Genomic DNA, 17147 nt, shown 5'->3' with positions numbered 1-17147 from the left:
GAATTGCAAATGTTACACCTTTGTCCAAAACTGGGTGTAAGGATAAGCCAGCAACTACAGTCCAGTCAGTTTAACCTCAGTGGTGGGAAAGCTTTTAGAACCTATAATCCAGGACACAATTAAAAGTCACTTGAATAAATGTGGGATTAATTAAGGAAAGCCAACACGAATTTAAGGGCAAATAGTGTTTAATTTGTGTTTTTTTGATGAGGGAGCAGAGAGGGTTGGTGAGGATAATGCAGTTGATGTGGTGTGCATGAACTTACAAAAGGCATTTGATAAAGTGCCACATAACAAACTTAGTAGCAAAGTTGAGGCCCATGGAATAAACGGGACAGTGGCAGCATGGATATGAAGTTGGCTGAGTGGCAGGCAACAGAGAGTAGTGGTGAATCGTTGTTTGTCAGACAGCAGGAAAGTTTTTAGTGGGGTTCCCAGGGGTCGGTACTAGGACCACTGTTTTTCTTGATCTATACTAATGACCCAGGCTTGGGTGTGTAGGGCAAAATTTCTAAATTTGCAGATGACTCAAAACTTGGAAGTATTGTGAATTGTGGGGAGGATAGTGATAAACTTTAGGAGAACCTAATCGGGGTGGTCGGATTGGCAGACACGTGGCAGATGACATTTAATGCAGTGAAGTGATATATTTTGGTAGGAAGAACGAGGAAAGGCAATACAAAATGATACAATTCCAAAGGGGGTGCAAGACCAGATGGACCTGGGGCTATATGTGCACAACTTGTTGAAGGTGGCAGGGCAGGCTGAGAAAGTGGTTAATAAAGCATACAGATCTTGAGCTTTATAAATCGAGGCATTAGAGTACAAAAGCAAGGAAGTTATGATGAACTTTTGTAAAACACTGGTTTGACCTCAACTGGAGTATTGTGTCCAATTCTGGGCACCGTACATTAGGAAGGATGTTGAAGACATTGGAGAGGGTGCAGCAAAGATTTCTGAGAATGGTTCAGGGGATGAGACATGTCAGTTAGGTGGCTAGATTGGCAAAGTTGGGGCTGTTCTCCTTTGAGAAGAGAAGGGTGAGCACAGGTTTGGTAGAGGCGTTCAAAATCGTGAGGGGTCTGGACAGAGTGGATGAGGAGAAACTGTTCCGTTTGTGGAAGGGTTGAGGGCCAGAGGATGACTATTTTAAAGTGATTGGCAAAAGAACCAGAGGGGACATGAGTAAAAGCTATTTTACGCAGTGGGTGGTTAGGATCTAGAATGCACTGTCTGCATGTGGTGGAGGCTGATTCATTTGCGACTTTCAGAGGGACTTGGCTAATTATCTGAAGATAAAAGATTTGCAGGGCTGTGGGGAAAAGGTAAAGGAGTGGGACTAGCGTAGCTGAGTTGATTTTGCAGAGAGCCGGCGCAGACACGATAAGCCGAATGGCCACCTCCTGTGGTGTAACCATTCTGATTCTATGATTTTTGTATATTTTCTGGCAGCATTGTGATCGATGCATAAAGGAACAGTTATAGTAGGCCAATCAGACCCTTGAGTCTGTACCTTAACTCTATTTCCAACCTTTACTCCATATCCCTTGATGCTCTTGGCTAACAAAAATCTATTGATCTCAGTCTTGACAAAGTAACCACATCCTTTTGGGGGTTGGAGTTCCAGATTTCCACTATCCTTTGTGTTGAAAAAGTGCTTTCTGAGTTTGCTCCTAAATGAACTAATTCTTGTTCTAGATTCCTCCGATCAGAGAAGATCGTTTGTTTGTGTCTAACCTTTATCATTTTTAAGATCTTGATTAGATCATCCTTAACTTTCCAAAGTTGAGGTACTACAAACCAAGTTTATGCAATTTATTCTTGTAATTTAACCCTTTAAGCCATGGTATAATTCTGGTGAATTGGCATTGTATCCCTTTCAAGGTCACTGTAGCTTTCCTGAGGCTCAGCATCTGATGGGACGAGCCAGGCCACTGAAGCAGAGGATTTACTGTATCATCTAAGCTTTGGCTCAAAGTATTTGGAGACGGGCCTTAGTTTTAAAGAAACTTGTCATTTTTTTTTCCCCTGTCACTACTCTGCATTCTCACTTGGGGAATGATACTCAACATACTCGGGTATCTTGTTCACGTGGTCATTGATATTTGAGCTTGGATGGTGAATGCTGGCAGTTATTTGATTGGTGGGGTTAATCACAACCAAAACTCATTCCCTTCACCTGACGTATGCTGCGGCTGGGAGCTGCTGGATTCAAGTTCAGGAAGCCTTGCCAGTTTATCCCATTCCTCCTTGGGCGTTGAGGCTAATTGTATTGGTTGTATTAAGATCAGGTAGCTCAGCAAGACCAGGGTTTGAATCTGGTTTCTTCCTGCTTTGTGTGGCTCAGATGCTTATTGCCTTAACCACTTGAATCATAGGGGAAGTTTTTGGTAGGCATTTATATTACCACCATGAAGAATATGAACTACCAGAAATCATAAACTACTTAAATACAGCCAAAAGCATTCAATGTATACACACTTAACATAATGAGATGTCCCAACTCAAATTTCAAGTTGGCTAATAAAGTTTGCCTGTCCAGTAATCTGGGTGGATATCTGTTTACAGTGGAAAGTGACGTGGTAACTAAAGAAATCATGAGCCAATTTAATCTTTGTATAATTAGCCTAGTTTGTTCCAGAGTCACTGAGTATATTTCAGTTGTTCATAAGGACAATCATGAAATTTTCCACATGATGGTACTTTGGTCAAGAGTTTTCCTTCTCGTTGTCATGTATCCTTCTCTTGCTCTGAAGTTGTAGGTAGATTGATGTTCGCAGACTTCTCCAAGGCTATCAACACTAATATGAGGCAAGCTGATTGTACCATTTATCTTTCCCCAGTTGCTTCCAAAATCAAGCAATCTTTATTATTATGATCCATCTTGTAGCCTGACTAAGACTCCATTCCATGTATAATGTTTTTTAGCAAGAGCTACTGGTTCTCTTAAAAATATAATTTAAGATGTGCAAAAAGTCTCAGAATCCCAAATGAATCTCTCATGATAGCTACAATGGTGTACCTTGAATTTGATTTTCCAAGATCCAGAGGTAAACAGTGCTTTGTGGCTGATTTTCACATTCTCTTGAGGTTTGCTTGGCCTGTTATGCTGGTTTTTTTGGGAGGGTGTACCCAATTTCAGTTTTTTGGCTCTGTTTCTATGTTTCTGCTCTTTTCAATCTTTTATAATTCAGTTCTGTAATCTTCTAACAGTGAGTCAGGACAATGCTGATCCCCGTCCAATACGACGCCTTAATTTCATCCGTCTGCTAATGCTGTACACTAGAAAATTTGAGCCCACTGATCCCAGAGAGGCACTCCAATATTTTTATTTCCTCAGGTAATAATCCTTAATATCTTTTGTAATCTGGGAAACTTCAGATGCATAGTTTATGCTTTAGAGTAGTGTATTTCCTTTTACCAAATTATTAAATGCATAAATAGCAAAACATTTTTCTTCATTTGCAACACTTTTCAAGTGCACTACAAGGCAACACATTGTACCGATATTCCAGTGGGGACATTGTAAATGTGGTGTTAAGACATGTTGATGCAGGAAGTGGTAGAAATGCAAATATGTATATATAAGCAGTAATCTGATCAGAGGGATAAACTGAGAACAAGGCTTTTGAAAATGCAAACCATCACTATTAAAATGGCATAACAGCTTTGAAAGTATTACCTTGTATCTATTTATAATATGTATCTTCAGTTTTATGGGGCAGTTTTTTTTAGTGCCAGAAGCAACTAAAGGTGTAGATATTAATTGAACTTGTCCTTGATGTGAGCTGATGATCACAGAAGAGGGTTATTAATTGTGCCATCACTGCAGGTTTATTGGAAAATGGCCTTCTGTTGCTCACTGGAAATTCCCTATATAGTAAACATTACAGTGCTTGATAAAATAACTTCATAATCAGAGTTTTTCAGTATGCAGGTTTCTAAATTTCAGACATAGTTCGCACAGATATTTGTGTAAGATTTGACTACTGACTAAATATTGAAAAGCAGCATCTCCAAAGTCATGTAAATGAACAGTGCATGTTCAATTGCTAAAGCAGGATGATAGGGTTTGATCAACTGCACTTCGCTATTAATGGTACAATTTCAGTCTAAATAAGTTAAGAGGTGCTGAAGAGAAAAGGAGAGGACAACTAGAAAATGGCTTTGCAACCTTACACAACATACTCTAACTCATCTGTCACATCAGATTGAGGCTTATTTCATTTTGTGTGCTGCTTTCTGCAGAAATGAGAACGACAGTCAAGGAGAAAACATGTTTATGAGATGTGTCAGTGAGCTTGTCATTGAAAGCCGAGAGGTAAGCAGTGAACCAACTGAGATATGCTGCAAAAACTGTCGCATGATGCTTTTTAAAAAATTAACTTTTCATTTTATTTCTAGTTTGACATGCTACTTGGGCGATTAGAGAAAGATGGCAGTCGAAAGGTGAGATGAGATTTGCTATGAAATTAGATTTTTTTTTTCCCTTGCTCTTTCAAAGTGTTATTTTGAAGATCATTTCCTATAACTTATAATGACATATAGGCTGAAATTAGAGTAAGCAGTTCTGCTGCATCCAACTGTGTAGCATGGTTTTAGAAGTTGCCTACAGTTCCACCAAGGCTTCAAACTGGACTGTTTTTATTTAGCTGTTTTTTTTCCCTTTCTGATTTGCTGTGTTTTTTAACTTTTCGTTTTGTCCCTTTACTGTTTCTCTGAAGGCAGAGACTAATACAATTCTATGGATGCTGGTAGTATTCAAACTGCATGTCCAAGTAGTTGTATAAGCCTGGTTTTGAGTGTGTCAGTAGTCTGGCCACAGTGGACATTGCTGCCAAGTCTGATTCTATCTCCTCTGGCCTCCATACACTTTTGTGAAGTGGTGGTTACTGTGTACTGATCAGATCATGGGCCCTGTCTGTCACTGTGCAAACTGCCCTCCACCTCCCCAAAAAAGTGTAAGGAGACTGAACAATTGTAGCATTATTATTGACATCCATGTTGAGATTAGCTAATTCAGCAGAGACCACAGATCAAACCTTGGGATTGCTCTGGCTGTATGGCTCAGCATATCAATTGGTGCATGAATCTATTGAGGCATTGGTAGGTACACTTTGTGCCCTGTTATTTAGAGGTGATATCACTGAGGACAGGAAGTTCATACTGAGAATACATAAATGATCAACTTCATGGAGACTATTTCATTCCCTGCTATGTAATCAATTACAATGTAAACTTCCTGAATTGTTCGATGGTTATTAGTGCAAACAATATCTTCAGTAAGGAACCCTGTTTCAATATTGCAACAAGAATAAATAATGGGGTCAGTACAATTAAAAAAAATAAATACTTTGACCGTGGCTTTATTTTGGAGTTATTTCCCTTTACGAATGTGATGGTGTATGTATGTTTGAAGTTCACCAGTGCCCTTTACTGGTGAGCTGTTCACTTTTAATATCCGAATGTATAATTGGGTCCCCAAGTCTTGGCCCTTGCACACCTGCACTTGAACTCTCTGTACTTCAGTAAGTGAAGTGCGTCCTTGGTGCTGAAGGCATTGACCAAACAGAAGCTCTAGTTGTGTGGGGTTCTCCGTAGTTTGATTTGGAGACTCTTCAGCAAGTTGATGTGTTTGTTTCATACACGTGGCTGACGAAAAAAAATTGCTCAGCGTATTTATTTTTGAATTCTCTATGACTTTTGCAATGTATGTTGCACAACCCTAAGTGCTTACTTAGGCATTGGAGCCAAACTGTTTTTTAAGCAACAGTATTATAGACAGTAATAGTAAATAATGTTTCAGATGTTTAACTCCTGTTTTTAAAAAAAAACATAGTTTTTTTTTAGCACTCATTGAGGATGACTTTGCTGGGATTGCTTGTCTTGTGTTTAGCACCCATTGATCACATTAAATAATCTGAACAAGATTAGCAAGGGTTAAATGTAGATCTCAATGGATTATATCCTGTAAGTCTTGGATGTTCTTCACTGCTGCACCGTTTGTGATATTTCTATTTCCTGTACTAGCCATTTAATTGTCATTCTGAATACAGTATTTTAATGAGCTTTGCTACATAGTTGCCATAGAAAATTTCAATGGAATTATGCAAATACCTGAACCTAATTACAGGATGCCATTTCTTTTACCGTAACCATTTGCTTTTTCTGATCAGCCTGGTGTAATCGACAAATTTGCTGGAGACACAAGAGCTGTTATCAGTAAGGTAGCATCAGTGGCTGAAAATAAGGGCCTGTTTGAAGAGGCTGTGAAGCTTTATGATCTGGCCAAGGTAGGTATTGAACTACAAAATATCTAAGTGTAGATATATGCGAAGAGGTTGGTAAGATTTCCTCTAAACGGCATTTAAATTATGCCTTTCTGGTATAAATTTTTAAACTTGTTTAAAATAATTTGGATAAATTTTAAACTGTGGTTTATGTTGCATTGGAATTTTTTAAAAATGTATTATCGTATCCTTTTCCGTACAGAATCCAAGCACATTTTAATTTAAAAAAAAAACCTTTTTGCACTTTTAAGTGCTTTGTGCCAAGTAATATTCCCAGCTTGGGAGGAGGGAGAGAATAAATGGGTACATTCCCAGGAGTCTGTCACTAACTCTGCAGTAGTTGTAGTCTGAGTTGCCTCAATTGTCTGTCTTCCCTGGTGCATCCCCTAATAGCCCAGTTAAGACCAGGAACTTATCGTGTGGGGAATCATGGACAGGTACCCCCATTCTACAACTCTGTAGTCACCTTGTGATACTCATTCATTCTGACTGGCTGTGCCATTATTAAGTACATTAATCTCTATTTCAAAACCAGTGACTGGGGAATTGTGACATGTCTTATGTTGATTTTTATATAAAGACTCTGAAAATAAATGAAGTATGCTTGTTTATAGTGTCCTGGTACAGTGATCTGTATGTTACCAGTTTGTTGGCCATCTGATGCCAGTCATTCTGTGTATTAAATCAGAATGATTTTATGGGTTGAGAATACTGAAAGCATTCTCGCATGAGAACAAATCTGGAACACGTGCCAAATTATGATTGGTTGATCACAATTCTCATTACTCTGACGTGCTTATCTGAAACTCTTTTGTCTTTTTATTCTTTTTATGGAAAAGTAATCCTAGCGTGCCCCCACTCCACCTCTAATACACATGCTCTCCCTGACATTTATTTGGGTGCTTTGCCTAGTTGTGATAATTATCACTGGCTTTCAATATATTTTTAAATGGAAACACAGGCATGATTTATGGTGACTCCCCAGCTCTTTCCATTTCAGTAGTACAGCCTGTAAGCTTTGCTGACATCGATTTTCAGTCTTCAATTTTCAGAGACTTAATGATCCAAATCCGGCAGATCATCAGTAACAATGTAACAAGTCTTTGGAAGAGCTGACTCTGATGTTTCATGTGTCTGCCTGAACCTTGGTGCAGAATATAATAGTGTACAAAGCACTTTTCAGTTCCTTGGATTCATATAACTACAGATTCATTACAGGGTTTGAGTGTCTTTCACCAGGAAGGTTCCTACAGCTTTAACAATTAAAGCATTGAGCCTGCCGTTTCAGTGAGTTGGAATAGGCATATGTTACTATAATGAGAGCTTTTTCAGTTGGTTATGGATGTCTGCAATCCTCCTTTGTGACCTATAGTGAAAGAATGTTTTGAATTTGTACAGTAAGACCCATAATTGTGTTAAGCATATCAGCCCTACTCGGGCAGCACAGTCTGTTGGAGCCCCTATACTGTGTGCCAAAGTATGGTAGAATGCAGTTTTGTGCCTGCAGTTAGATGCCCATACACCCAGTTCGCAATTTTGCACATGCAATTGTGGGATGGTAGAGCAGAGGCAAGGTACTCCTGCAAGACGGTTGAATTAACACAAGATGAACACATTACCACAAGTCACCCTTGCACCTCTTTCTAGCTCATATCGAAATGGCACTGGAAGAAACCTGAGGCTAGTTTGTGCTCTGCTTTTCATTTTACAAATGTCAAAGGATGGCAGTGATTGATACCAAAGAAGGGGACACGGTGAAGTGGAAAATAAACAAAAATTACCATTGCTGCTCAACCAATAAATGTCTCAGTTCCTGGGGTCACTTTATCCATCAGTACAACATCTACATTCTTCTGCTATTGTAAGGGATATGTGTGTGAACTCTGTGGACTTTTATTTCCATACTGATGAACTGACTGACGGGGGTGGGGGGGGTGAATTTTCACTTAGTCAGGTAGAAGACCAGCAACAGTGGATGACCTGACCGATCTCCATTGCCCTCAATGGAGACTAAAATAGGCGACTGATTTCCTGTTCCTGTTTTCCACTGGGCAGTGAAAGTGAAAATACATCCCATAATATCTAAAGTTCCAATAAAGGTTATGAGGCACATTGTGCTAGCCATTGAGGCCTGTGACTGGTATCATATGATTGCAAGTCTGTGTTCCATATCACCACAGTAGCATGGATAATTATGAGAAGCCAATTTCATTTTCCGTGCAGGTAAGGAGATATTGCAATGTTTGTCACCTGTGCCAAGTACAGTGTGGGGACCCTGATCTATCTGTAGTGCAGAATCATGCGTCTAGATTTGGTATGTTGTTATGACTGAGGCAGGAGGAGTGCACTATCTTTTCCAGTTCCACTTCTCCACAGGTCACAACATATATTTAAATGTTTACCCAGTTACCGATACAGCCAATTTTTTATCCCAGAATAAAATGCACCAACCAAGTTTCTTTAATAAACAACAAAATTATCAGTTTATTATGAAGTAAGACTTAACCAGTAATGAAACAAAGTATTAACGCACAGATTGAATTATGAACATTCCCTTTTTAAATTCCCTAATATCACTCACACACTGGAAAAAATATAGAAATTCTCTCTGCAGAGGTCTGTTACAAAAAAAAAAGACTACTTTGGCCAAATACTTGCTAATTCTTGATGGAAAAAAAGAGAAGATATGGAAGTATGTCATTTGTCCCTTGGTCTGACGTCGGGGTATACGGAGACGGGTCACTGGGATCGTTTCAGAAGCAGTCTGTTCTGGAGATGTTGAGAATTATTCTAGTAGGCTTTCTAATAGAAATGTGGCATCAGGGTTTTCCGCCAGCATGCACTTGAATCGCAGGATTTTTTTCCCAGCTTTTCCAGAGCTATGTAGTACCAGAGATTTTAGCTCTCCCACACTGAATCTTTGTAGGATTTCTTCAAAGAGGTAGAGAAAGAGGTTAGCTGAGAGGTTTCTTTTTCCTTGGCAGGAAAAACACCAACTGTCTTCAAACAGTTCACACTCAACTGCACTGAAAACAATATCCAAACCTCAAAAAGCGAGTTGACTTCTATAAACCTTGACATGTGGCTTCTCTGTAACCATTTTTCCCCAGGTCACCAAAGGATCTGTTGTTTACTGAGCCCAAAGCACAGGTGGCTTTCAGACAACATCTCAGGTGTCCTCTTGGTTTAAAAACTTGGTTTAAAAAAAACACAACCATGGAATCTTTTCAGTTTTAACACAAGTCCTCAAAAGCATAAAATATTGTTTTTTTAAAAAAAAAGCACTTTCATAACAATGTACAAAATGTTTTAATCAGTAGACTAAATACTTCAGTAATGTTCTATCTCCAGAATCCAGACAAGGTCTTGGAGCTGATGAACAAACTGTTGAGTCCCGTGATACCACAAATCAGTGCACCCCAGTCTAACAAAGAGCGATTGAAAAACATGGCACTTTCAGTAGCTGAGAGGTAGGAGCTATAGGTTCTGCTAATAGTTTTGTCTTTATTGTAACTCCTGTGTAAAGGTAATGGAAAATGCTTTATTTGAAAGTAGGCTGTTAATTATTTACCTATGTATCATAACTGTGCTCTCTGTACTCCCATTAAAAATGCATTGCATGTTTATTCACTTGGGTTTAATTATTTCAAACAGCTCATAAGCACTATTTGAACTGAATTTTCAGCAGTATAAAACTTCGCTGATTTTAAATGGCTAAGAATGAATATTTTTTTAAAAGCAAGGAGACTAGAAGGAAATGTCACTTCATTCTTATAGGTGCATGACTGTCAATATAGACAGCTTTAGAGCAAGTGAAACAGTCAGTAATATGCACTGCTTGGTGGTGAAGCCTATTCCCCAAACAATTCTGGATCTTGAAAGATACTAGTAAATTACACATTGGTAATTGTAATCATTTTTCAAACCATTCATGCCAGTGACTGTTGAGATATAAAAAAAATCTTCAAAACTTTCAGAGACAGAACATAAAATAGTTTTGTAGATAATTCAAGAGACTAGGCGCCTGTTTTTCACATTGCTATACGTGGGGGCTAGCTGCACAATTGCCTCTGTTTCCTACATTACAACAGTGACTATGCTTCAGAAGTACTTTATTGGCTATAATGTGCTTTGGAATGTTGAGATTGTGAAATTCGCTATATAAATTCAGTTCTTTTATTAACTGAAAGATCAAACCTCCAGTGATGGAGTGGAGGGTACATGCAGTGAATTATGGTGGGGGAAAACTACTCTGGGTGAAGCTAATTGGTGAGAAAATTTGAAAACAAGAATCCTGAAGTTGATTTGCTGGAACAGGTAGAGCTTGCCATGAGCCGGAGTGGTGGGTATGGTAGGGTAGAAGCAGGCCGTACAATTCTGAACAATCAAATTTGGGAGAGTGCAGCAAGGCCAGCAAGATGAAAACATCTTTTCCTTTAAGCTAGATAAATATCTACAGGCCGAGGTACTTCAGAGCTACAAGAGGAAAAAAGAACTCTGAACCAAAAAAGGAGATATTAGAGCAATCAAAAGCTTGGTTAGAAAGGTGGTTTACGGAAGATCTTAAAGAAGGAAAGAGAGGCAGAAGAATTTAGAGAATTCTAGAGTAAGGGGTCTGAGTGGCTGAAAGCATGACTGTCAGGTAGAAGAGACCAGAGTCAGAGGAGCAGAAAGATAAATGGAGATATGAGGATGTTACCTACCCTTGACTGTTCCATTCTTGCAAATCCAATCTCCCTTTCCTGTCCAAAGCCTTTGAACGTGTTGTCTCCTCTCAAATCTATGCCCATTTTTTCCAGAACTCCATGTTTGAATCTTTCTCTAATCAGGTTTTTTTGCCTCAGCACACTATCAAAACGGCTCTTATCAAAGTCACAATTGACATCCTATATGGCTGTGACAAAGGTAAAATCTCTCCTTGCCCTTCTCGACCTATCTGCAGCCTTTGACAGGTTTGACCACACCATCCTCCTCCCTTGCCTCTCCACCAGTGTCTAGCTGCGTGGGGGGGTTCTACACTTGCTTGGTTCCATTCTTATCTATAAGCTGCAGCTGGAGAATCACTTGCAGTGATTTTCTTTCCTGCTCCCAAACTGATACCTCTGGTGTGCCCCAAGGATCGATCGTTGGCCCCCTCTTGTTTCTTATTGACATGCTGCCCCTTGGCGACATCATCAAATTCCCCATTTATGCTGATACCAAGTTCTACCACGTCTCTTGACCCCTCCACGGTCTCTAAAATGACAGACTGCTTATCTGATATTCAGTACTGGATGAGCAAAAATTTCTTCCAACTAAACCAACATTATTTTCGGTCCTAGCCACTAACTCCATCCCTGCCCCTGGCTGAGCTAGACTGTTTGTAACCTTGGTGACATTTGACCTCAGCGAGATTCCAGCCACATGTTGACGCCATCATAGAATCATAGAAATTTACAGCATGAAAGGAGGCCATTCGGCCCATCGTTTCCATGCTGGCTGACCAATAGCCATCCAGCCTAATCCCACTTTCCAGTTCGTGGCTCAAAAATTTGTAGGTTTGGTACTTCAAATGCACATCCAAGTACTTTTTAATTGTTATTAGGGTTTCTACCAACTTTTCAGGCAGCGTTCCTGATGCCCACTACCCTCTGGGTGAAATTCCCCTTGAATCCCCTCGAACCTCCTATCTCTTATCCTAGGTCTATGCACCCTGGTTGTGGACTCTTCAATAGGGCCTTTCTATCTCGTATAACTTTATATACTTCAATTAGGTCTCCCCTTATCTTTTGCACTAAAACTGCATGTTTCCTACTCAGCATCCCGATTTCTCCCTTCCTTCCACTTATCTGCTGCTAAAACGCTCATCCATGCCTCTCGTTACCTCTAGACTAGTCCAACGCACTGCTAGCCAGCCTCCCACATTATACCCACCACATCCCCCCCCGCCCCCCCCACCAAACTTGAGGTCTGCTGCACGTGTCCTAACTTGCACCATGTCCCAGTCACCCATCACCCCTTTGCTTACTGACCTATATTCCTACATTGACTCCTGGTTAAACAACACCTCGATTTTAAAATTCTCATCCATGTTCTCGGATCCCTCCATGACACTCGCTCATCCCTATCTCTAATCTCCTCCAGCCCCACAACCCTCTGAGAAATTGTATTCCTCTAATTTTGGACTCTTGTGCATCCCTGATTTTAATCACTCCACCATTGGTGGCCATGCCCTTAGCTGCCAAGGCCCTGAGCTCTAGAATTCCCTCTCTGCTTCTCTTCCTCTCTGCTTCTCTTCCTCTCTTTCCTCCTTTAAGACTTTCCTTAAAACCTACATCTTTGACTAAGCATCAGTCCTAATATTGCTGTATATGGCTCGATGAATTCTGTTTTAGAACCTTGCTGTGAAGCACCTGGGAAAACTTTACTATGTTAAAGAGGTAAGGAGACAATGTGAAGCCTTCATGGATTTAAACATAAGGATAAGATGGCATATACAGCACGGTCGTGATCCATGAAATAAAGAAATCAGTGACACCAAAGTCCAGATAACGTTTACTTAGGATAACCTTTTTCTTTTCTGAAAGGTATCGGAATCGGGGAGTTGCTGCAGAAAAGTCAATTGACAGCACTTTCTACCTTTTACTGGACCTAATTACCTTTTTTGATGAGTACCATTCTGGCAACATCGACAGAGCAATTGATGTAAGTAACTTGCACTTAAATTTCATGAAAAGATCGTAAACTTTATCCCCCTTCACTTAACCAATGAAATTCCAGTCAGGAACAAAGGATTATCTTGAAGCTTTTTTTGATTCGAAACTGATCCACTCTTGCAGTGGTTGAAACATTGTTTAAGAAGTAGTTTCAACAGTAACCTAAGGAGGGCAGCAATAACTTGCTGCTGCTCTTTTCAAAGCACTGATCAATACAATAAACTGTCATGTAGAGTTGGTTACATTTTATTGTAATGTTGATCAGGGTAAATCTTCGGTTGGCATATTTTTGTTTTACATCATTACAGGCACTCTTATTTTTCTCAGTCTTCCTTTCCTCTTGCTATTTAAAACTCAAGCTCGGCATCACCTATCCACCGCTTGATTATCTGGTCTTGTCACCTACTGTTTCCAGCCTTAGTCTCCTGTACTGTGGGCCTTTCTCCAGGTTTCTCAACTAAATATACAAAATCAACTTTGGTATATATAGTTTTTAAAGTTCTTGGTTGTCTGCCTAACTGCACTGGCTCCTTTTTCCATGTAGATCATGGAGAGACTGAAACTTGTGCCTCTCAGTCAGGAGAGTGTCGAGGAGAGAGTGGCAGCTTTCAGAAATTTCAGCGATGAGGTAACGAGCTTTTGCTGGGGATGGCTTGCTTTAATACTATTGAGCATGATCCTTAAAAAGGTATGAAACTTCAGACCTGTCATTGAGCATATAATTGCAGAGGTCTAGCTGACTGTTGTTCAGTAAATTCAAAGACCAACTTTCTGTACTATTCTAGATACTATAAAAAAAAAGGAAAGTTTAAAGTAGAATAGAATTTAATTATATTCCTTTCTGTCAGACACCACCTTACTTCTGATAACTAGAGTAGTCGTAAGTTGCAATGGCTGTGACTGGGTAGCAGATGTTAACTCACTGTTTGTTCTCTTCTGGGACACAGATCTAAATCCAGGATGAAGATCTCCAGTCTGCTAGCTATAAGAGCTCCATACGAAATAAATTTAAGCTTTCCTCTTAGACAGGCGTCTACAGCACAAATTCACCTACTGTTGTGCGTTCTTGCTCAGACAAGGGAACAGCAAATATAGGAAATGGAGAAAAATTAAATTGTTACTAAAGGGGTTTCTCTTCAGTGGTTAGAGCAGTAGATATTTAATATAATCAAAATATATACTAGGAGCAGTAAGAAAAAGATACATTTATCCTTTTTGGTGGAATGCACTGTCTGAAAGGGTGTGTTACGATCGAAGCAGGAATAATGCACTATCTATTCAGTGCCAATGCTCCACAGGTCGCAGCATATTAAAGTTTTCCCACCCAATCGGAGAACAGCCAAATTAAACACTTTAGAAGCCCCCAGAATAAAACGACCAAACCCAGGTATCTTTGGACAGCAACAAATTAACTATTTATTAATAAACTAAATCTTAAACACTATTAAGATAAATTTATGTCTAAAGACCTTATAACAACTTATTTATCCTAACTGCCCCATTCACACACACACATTCAAAATTTAACGGCTAACTGGTTTTAAAAATAGTGTTTTAAAAAGTGGCTGTTTCTTAAGAATAAATAACTGGGTTGTAAGTCTATGAGTTACGTTCATGGTTGATAAGGTGTCCAGATTAGAACAATCAGATGCCATGCGAATTTGACAGAACAGTCTTTTCTTGCTAGGCATTCAAAGCACTTCGGCTGCAGCAGACGGCACACGGTTCTTTGAGCACGGAGTATAAAGACAGGTCTATATTTGGATTTTAAAGTTGGTAGTCTTTCCAACTAAACATTAGTCCAGCAATACAAATGTTCTCTTCAAAGGGTTTTTCTCCTCAGGCAATTAATATAGTCTGTAGCTCATTGTAGAATTTCTGCTGAGAGAATTAGACAGCTCCTTAGTCCAGTAAGCACGCTTTGCTGGTGTCCCTAGTTCAAACCGGTTGAAGCTAGTTTTTACACAGTCAAACGTTACAGTACACCATATGACCTCCCTTTCCTGCTGTGGCCTAGGAACAGGTGCAGCTGGCACACTGTGCCTCTTAGTTTTTAAAGGCACACTTTTAATCAGAGCAGAAAAAAAAAGTTCCTTGACCGGTGGTAGTAGCAAATTTAATACTTTCAAAAGGAAATTGGATAAATACTTGGCAAAATTGCGGGGCAATGGGAAAAGGATAGGGGAGTGGGACTAATTGGATAGCTCCTTCAAAGAGCTGGCACAGGCATGATGGGGTGAATGACATTTTTGTGTGCTGTAGCACTCTATGATAAAGAGCTTCATAGCTTGCTCTTTTGTCTCTTTTTCTTCATTCTCTGTACATCTAGTGTTACAAGCTTTCAATCAAGATTGGCCATTAAGACAGTCTGTGATAGTTTTTTACCATTTTAATGTACAGTATTACTTCAATTATGGAAAACAGGTTGTTGCTTGCAGCAAAATCTGAATTTCTTTTATTGCATCTGTCCAATCTAGTTGTCCGTGGGGCATGAAGTAAAAGGAGATTGTGCAACGAATAATGGCAATACTAATGAGCAAATCTTTTCTATACAGATTAGACACAACCTGTCTGAAGTGCTGCTTGCCACCATGAATATTCTGTTTACCCAGTATAAGAGATTGAAGGGCACAAGCCCAGCCACCCCTGCCAGACCTCAGCGTGTGATGGAGGACAGAGACTCAGTAAGATTTCATTAGGCAACACGCTGTCATTGGAGAAATTTAATATCTATTTGAACTGTTGAAAAATGCTAAACTGGGTCAACTGCTCAAATAATCAGAAAACCTTAAGTGGTATAATGAAAAGCTGTCAAACCTTCGGTTTCGTAACGGTTATAGAGTTTGCATTTGTAAACTTAATGATTCACAGAAGAAATGTTGGGAGGTTAAATTTTTGGTGAGAAATAAAAATTGAACCAGAAACTGCAGATCCAAGGATAAAATTGATTTTGGGCATTCCAGGAGAGCATCTTCGATCCCATTTGTCTGTATATTTAGATATTTAAGACTATAAAATTATTAGAATTTTGCTAGTATTGTGAAGAAATTTTAAACATTATCTTTAAAGCATAAAAATTGTGAATACTGCTGTTATTCTGCACATGCACTTTTTGCCAGATGTTAGAATCATATAAATCTTCACCTAACTATAGTGTTACCAGTAATATTTGTCTAGACAGCGAAACCAAACTAAGAGTTTTGTTTTTGAAATGGAATGTTTCATTTCTACTCCCTCGCCAAAACCATGCACCATTCCCTTAGTGAAACGGTGAACAATCACCCTTTTCCAGGCTAATCATTCTTGGGAGAATATACAGGACTGGTGTATGTTAATTTTGACCTTTATGTAGGTAGGCACCTTTTGCTTAATATCTTTCCCCAGCCAAGATTGGAAACTGTTGGAAGCATGTGCCACAAACCCAAAGACACATTAGTACTTGCATACCAATACAGGGAAATGGGGAGCAGATTAAGTGTAACTTTGCCAACATGAAAAATAATGACTTGCAAGAATTCTGCTGTGGTGCTGCAGGTAACATTTGTGAATTGTAAAACTTGCTTTTAATTGAAACAATTATTTTTGCAATAGCAGTCTCTTCAGAAGACCATCTTGTAACAGCTGCCAGTTTTGATTGGAAATCCTTTTGGTTGATGCCATGACGGCATGTCTCTAACAGTTTTTTTTGTTTGGTTTCTTTCTCTACAGCAACTCAGAAGCCAGGCACGTGCCCTGATCACGTTTGCTGGAATGATTCCATATAGGATGGCTGGTGACACCAATGCACGCCTGGTGCAGATGGAGGTCCTCATGAACTGAGAGTTGTGGGGAGTTTTCACACTGGATCAGTAATCCAGTGGTGTAGCAATAAATTTTTTTTATTGAGAATTCTTTTGTATTTTTCAAATTGGAAATAAAATTCTTTTTCCTGCTTAACATTTGGTTTTTGATTTTTGGAAAATCTTGTCTTTATTTATTTGAATCCCTAGAGTTGAAATAAGGGGGAAGTCACAAACCTGTTCTTGTAAACCACTTTATGATTTTGTTACAATGCACTGAGGAAATATTTCCTCAATATTGTCTAATTTTTAAGATATGTCCTTTTAGCAGTATTTTTGTAACATTTTCAAACTGTGTTGATTCAGGAACTGAAATAAATTCA

General features: G+C 39.3%; 1 protein-coding gene across 2 annotated transcripts in view; it reads left to right on the top strand.

The window, feature by feature from the left end:
- The window catches only part of nup93 (nucleoporin 93), a 138014-nt gene extending 121093 nt beyond the window's left edge, over positions 1–16921 (top strand). For both annotated transcript variants that reach the window (XM_068049604.1, XM_068049605.1), the window contains exons 14-22: positions 3214–3340; positions 4249–4321; positions 4405–4449; positions 6177–6293; positions 9642–9760; positions 12857–12974; positions 13530–13613; positions 15541–15669; positions 16694–16921. In XM_068049604.1, coding sequence (XP_067905705.1) covers positions 3214–3340; positions 4249–4321; positions 4405–4449; positions 6177–6293; positions 9642–9760; positions 12857–12974; positions 13530–13613; positions 15541–15669; positions 16694–16804 — 923 coding nt within the window. In that variant the 3' untranslated portion in view covers positions 16805–16921. The remainder of the gene's footprint in view (positions 1–3213; positions 3341–4248; positions 4322–4404; positions 4450–6176; positions 6294–9641; positions 9761–12856; positions 12975–13529; positions 13614–15540; positions 15670–16693) is intronic.
- Positions 16922–17147: the final 226 nt, after the last annotated feature.

This window comes from Heterodontus francisci, chromosome 17 (genome assembly GCF_036365525.1).
Source record: "Heterodontus francisci isolate sHetFra1 chromosome 17, sHetFra1.hap1, whole genome shotgun sequence".
Taxonomy (NCBI): domain Eukaryota; kingdom Metazoa; phylum Chordata; class Chondrichthyes; order Heterodontiformes; family Heterodontidae; genus Heterodontus; species Heterodontus francisci.
Note: the sequence above shows the minus strand (reverse complement) of the source record. Positions and strands in the feature narration are given on the sequence as shown.